The sequence below is a fragment of the Otolemur garnettii genome, unplaced genomic scaffold (genome assembly GCF_000181295.1).
Source record: "Otolemur garnettii isolate 467f Iridium unplaced genomic scaffold, OtoGar3 scaffold00090, whole genome shotgun sequence".
In the NCBI taxonomy this organism is placed as follows: Eukaryota; Metazoa; Chordata; class Mammalia; order Primates; family Galagidae; genus Otolemur; species Otolemur garnettii.
Window position 1 is genome coordinate 4013220 of NW_003852485.1, and position 4680 is coordinate 4017899.

The following is a 4680-nucleotide window of genomic DNA, read 5'->3' on the forward strand; positions in this document are numbered from 1 at the left end:
GCCACCTTAGGTGTATGTGGCTGGCGCCTTAGCCGCTTGAGCCACAGGCGCCGAGCCTATCTGTAAAGTTAATACACGTAAAGGGAGATAATTCATACCAAGTACAGTAGAATCTCTGTAAGTTGACCACCATGAGACTGTAACAAACTGGTCAACATAAGGACCTAGGCCTACTGTCCTGAGACATACATGTGGTGCATATTCAGTCTATGAAAATTAGTTCATTTTAAGGTGGAGGTCAACATATGGCAGTTCTACTGTACTTGGACAGGGTAAGTACTCACTACTTGTTAGCTGACATTATCATTGTGAAGTGGAAACAACATGCTTTAGTTACTCTAACATGTTGCATAATCGACCTGTGTTAGTTACTGACATAAATGGCGCTTGATTTATCTTTATTAAGCATGGTAAGTGGCTGCACAAAAGTGAGTTAAGTAGAGGTCTGAAAATGTTGTCTTACATGTCAAAAGACTTTTGTTGATTAGGAAAACACATACTCCAATGGAGACCCTAGATTTATTAATTCTTACAAAGTGCTTTAAAACTAGTATAATTGTCTTGAGTTATTAGACCATAGCAGCATTCGTCTTTGTTTTTTCTGCATGTACAAATCTAAGGATCTAGAATCATGTTTTCAATTTTTAAAATATTCTTCCACCGTCAGCTCAGAACTTGACTTTATAAGAGATATTTAAAAAATATTCTTCTCTGATTACAATACTAGAATTCTATCCTAACCACAAAAAGTTTTCATTGTTAAGTATAATAGAGAATATTTAATGGGACAATCTGCTTATAATTTTTTTGTCCATTGTCATGGAAGGTAGCAATAATTAATTTTACAGAAAGTAATGGTTAAATTTACAAAAAAAAAATCATTCCTGAAAAATGAGCAGTATATATGTGCTTGGTTAACTTAAAGAAGCCACAATAAAAAAGAATTCCTAATTAAAAAATTAGGATCAAGATGTTAGGCGATCAAGATGTAGTGCAGGCAGATGATAAACATGGCTTATCCAGAGGCCAAAACTAAGATTGTTTAAAGCAGAGGAAAAATTTTGAGAAGAAATGAGAAATAAATTTCTATAGAAGGCATGGGATCAGATTATAGAGGCAATGGACTTTATACTTGCTTGGTTAAAAAAATGTGGAGATTTTTGAGGTTTATGGTAATCAATTGAAAGAAAAACTTAAATATGTGATAGTGGAAGCAATAAAAAAAAAAATGCCAGGATTAATTATCAGAAAGTTTGGAGAGAGAAAAAAACTTAAAGAAAAAGAACCTGGGCTATCGTAGGTGACTGTGCAATGTGGATATAACTCTATTCCTTCCATATGATCTCACTGGACATATTTTTACTCAGCAAAGGAAATTCAGATTCACTTAGTTTATAGTTTACAGTTAAGTAGGATATGCAATATCTATGTATTACAGTAATTAAGATATGCAAAAGTGCTCTAAGCGTGATTTTTCAAATTAACACTGTTGACATTTGGGATCAGATAATTCCTTGTGGTCAGAGCTGTCCCATGTGCTGTGGGATGTTCAGCAGTATACCTGGCCTCTGCCCACTAGATGCCTACCCAGTTACAACAACCCAAAATGTCTCCAGACATTGTCAGATGCCCCTTAGAATAGGAAGAGCAAAACTGCACCTATCTGAGAACTACTGATTTAAAATGATATGCAGTATAATCATTACAAATTATTTCCTTTTGTATTATAAACGCATTTTCATTTCCCTTCAGAAAGTGACACATTTGTTCAGAAAAACACATCTCATGTTAGAATGTAAACATATTTTTTAAAGAAAAGTTTAGAATGGAGTAAATCTTTAAATGTACTTACATTGAGTTCTAAAACTATTCCAAGGCAATCAATCAGTAAGGACACGAGCGTGGCTATGGTAATGATAACCACTGTTATAACCACGTGGAAAATCAATGAAAGATTCCCACCAAAAAACAAATTGGCAATGACCTGCCAAATAAACAGATTATTTTGAGAGGTACTCAGGATTTATTGAGAGAGTATTTCATAAAAACATTCAGGACTGCATAAAATACTAGACGTAAGGCAATTAATCAAATCTTAAGTCACTAGGAATGTTCTACCCTGGCTAAAGAACTAGCACATAGATAGACTTATCAATAAATATTCTTTGTTGAACTATTAGATAGTCAGTGAATTATATTGCAGACATGGTATGCCATACCAGTGTTTCGATACATACGTTCTCAAGTGTAAGAGGCCTTGGAAACTTACCTTATTCTTTTTTCTTTAGTCCAAAAAGGTTATTATTAAAACAAACTAGACACTATTTAGATTACTCGAATGGCTCTGAAGGAAGTCGTTACTGTATTTCATTCAATAATACTGAATACGTAATATCCTTTACTAACAGAAAATTAATTCTCGATAAACCAAATCCTATTTTTTCAATTTTAATTCATTTTATCTTGCCTTTCCTCAGCAAAAATGGATAAGAGTTCATCACCATTTTCCAATAATACTCAGATCAAGAAATCAATCAACAGTTACCAACTTAATGTGTCCCATATGGTGATAGGATTTACAAAGATAAAATGTCTAGGAGATGATTCCTATTCTCAGGAATCAATAAGTGGAAATATATAACCAACCTAAAAAAATAAATAGAGATCCATTTATGACAGGACAAAAAAGATCAAAGAGAATTTAGAACTCAAGGAGCTTTCAGTGTCCACGTCTTTCTCCTTTAGAATAATCTCTTTCAGGGCACGCCTGAAATGTGCTTAATCTACCTTGGTTTGAAGTGGGCTTAAAACATGAAGAGAATTGGAAGCAGAATTATAGGCTGCAGGAGCAGTGTGAAGAAGATCAAAGAGGTAAGAACAGGAATGTAACCTACGGAGGACAAGGAGGTGGCAGTCTGAATAGGGTGGTGGCCCTGTGCGGAAGGACAGTCAGACATGAGATGGAAATGCCAGGAAAAGTTGTAAGCAGACTGTGAAGAAGCCAGCCCTCCAAGCTTTCTACCTAGATATGAAACATTCCCCGTAAATCAGTTAGTGTCATGACTCTGCCACTACATTAATGGTGATCCTAGTAACTTTCTCTGCTTACAATGTGTAATGTCTTTCCAAAGATTATCGTACTTAAAAATCCATTTTTTTATTCATAACAAAACAATTCACTATCACCAAGATGTGGAAACAACCCAAGTGCCCACTAATATATGAATTGATTAATAAAACATGGTATATGTATACTGTGGGAGTTCTACTCAGCCATTAAAAAAAATGGTGATCTAGTGTCTTTGGTCATAACCTGGATGGATCTGGAGAACAGTCTTCTAAGTGAATTACCACAAGGATGGAAAAACAAAGGCCACATGTACTCAATACCAAAGTGAAATGAATCGATAAATTCTTTTGTACACAAATAAAAATAAATAGTCATTGGAAATTAAGCAGATGGGGGAGGGAGAAGGGGGTGGGCAAATTCACCCACTCAGTGTGTAAAATGAACCCATCCTGGGGGAAGGGCACATTTTTTTCTTTGACAGAAGCAAACTAGGTAACTAAAAAGTGTGTACCCCATCATATTCTGAAATTAAAAAAATATAAAATTCATCCTTTATAGATTCTTCTATGGTATAATTGTGAGAGCAAAACATCACTTAGTGGGGCAGGCAAGTGAGAGATATTTATAAAGGTTTTTGACATGCATCTATGTGGTTGGCTATTTTATCCTAGGAATAGAAAAGGTTTCCATTATATTAATGCCAGTTGTATACTTATGTGTGAGTGTGTATGTGTGCGCGCGCAGAAAGACGAACAAGAGAAAGAAATGACTGGGAAATTATATAAAGCATTCTCTGACAAGTATTTGCTACCATGGCAGAGATCTGCTTTTATTCTGTCTTCCTGTCACAGCAGCTAGAAAGGAAACCCAAATTTAAGTACTAAAGACAGAAGTTGTGCAGGTGAAGTGAGTCAGACCATCCACAGGCAATGTGCCAGAACCCACACGAAAGTGTACCATTAGTTCTTGCTGATCTAGAGACCAGATTTGAACCCAAAGTACTGGGCAGAAGCTAAAATAATACCACTTCCTGAATCTAACAGTAGTTGGCACTGGCTGTTAAATTTTGAAAAGTCTGCATAAAGTAACTTTAATTCAGTCTACTTCTTCCTTACAGTCAAGGTAGAGAACTGGCCCATGAAGTCCACTTTTCTAAGTGAGCTGCTGTGCTAACTGTGAAGGACATAGGCTGCTGAACATACTTCTCCCTTCCATTTCCCCAGGCAGGTCCTTATCTCTAGTACTGGCTGAAGGTAACCACCTGCCCGCCTCAAAAAGCCTGCCGGGTACTCAGTGTCCAAAGCTCTGCAGACTTCACACATTGCCCCCACTCACATGGTATACTGTGTGAACAGCCTCTTCCAATACAGCCTAAGACTAAGCTCTTTTCAGGGTGATTCTCGAAAGAACTGCTGTGAAGAAGGGTCACGTTTCACTGGGGTAGTGGATTTTTAGCTGACAGCATAAGGGATTTCTGACAAGCTGTGTTATCCCATTTTACACCAAAAGAATTAATTTGCTTTTAGCTAATCTTTCTCCACAAATCCAGGTGATCTATATAACAGGATTTTTTTTAGCTTTTTCACAGAGTTGGCTTTTTTTTTTTTTTT

General features: G+C 36.2%; 1 protein-coding gene across 3 annotated transcripts in view; it reads right to left on the bottom strand.

Annotated features, from left to right (window-relative positions):
• Positions 1 to 4680, bottom strand: part of SLC38A11 (solute carrier family 38 member 11) — a 59621-nt gene that overhangs the window by 9720 nt on the left and 45221 nt on the right. For all 3 annotated transcript variants that reach the window (XM_023516354.1, XM_003795146.1, XM_023516355.1), the window contains one exon: positions 1853 to 1984. In XM_023516354.1, coding sequence (XP_023372122.1) covers positions 1853 to 1984 — 132 coding nt within the window. The remainder of the gene's footprint in view (positions 1 to 1852; positions 1985 to 4680) is intronic.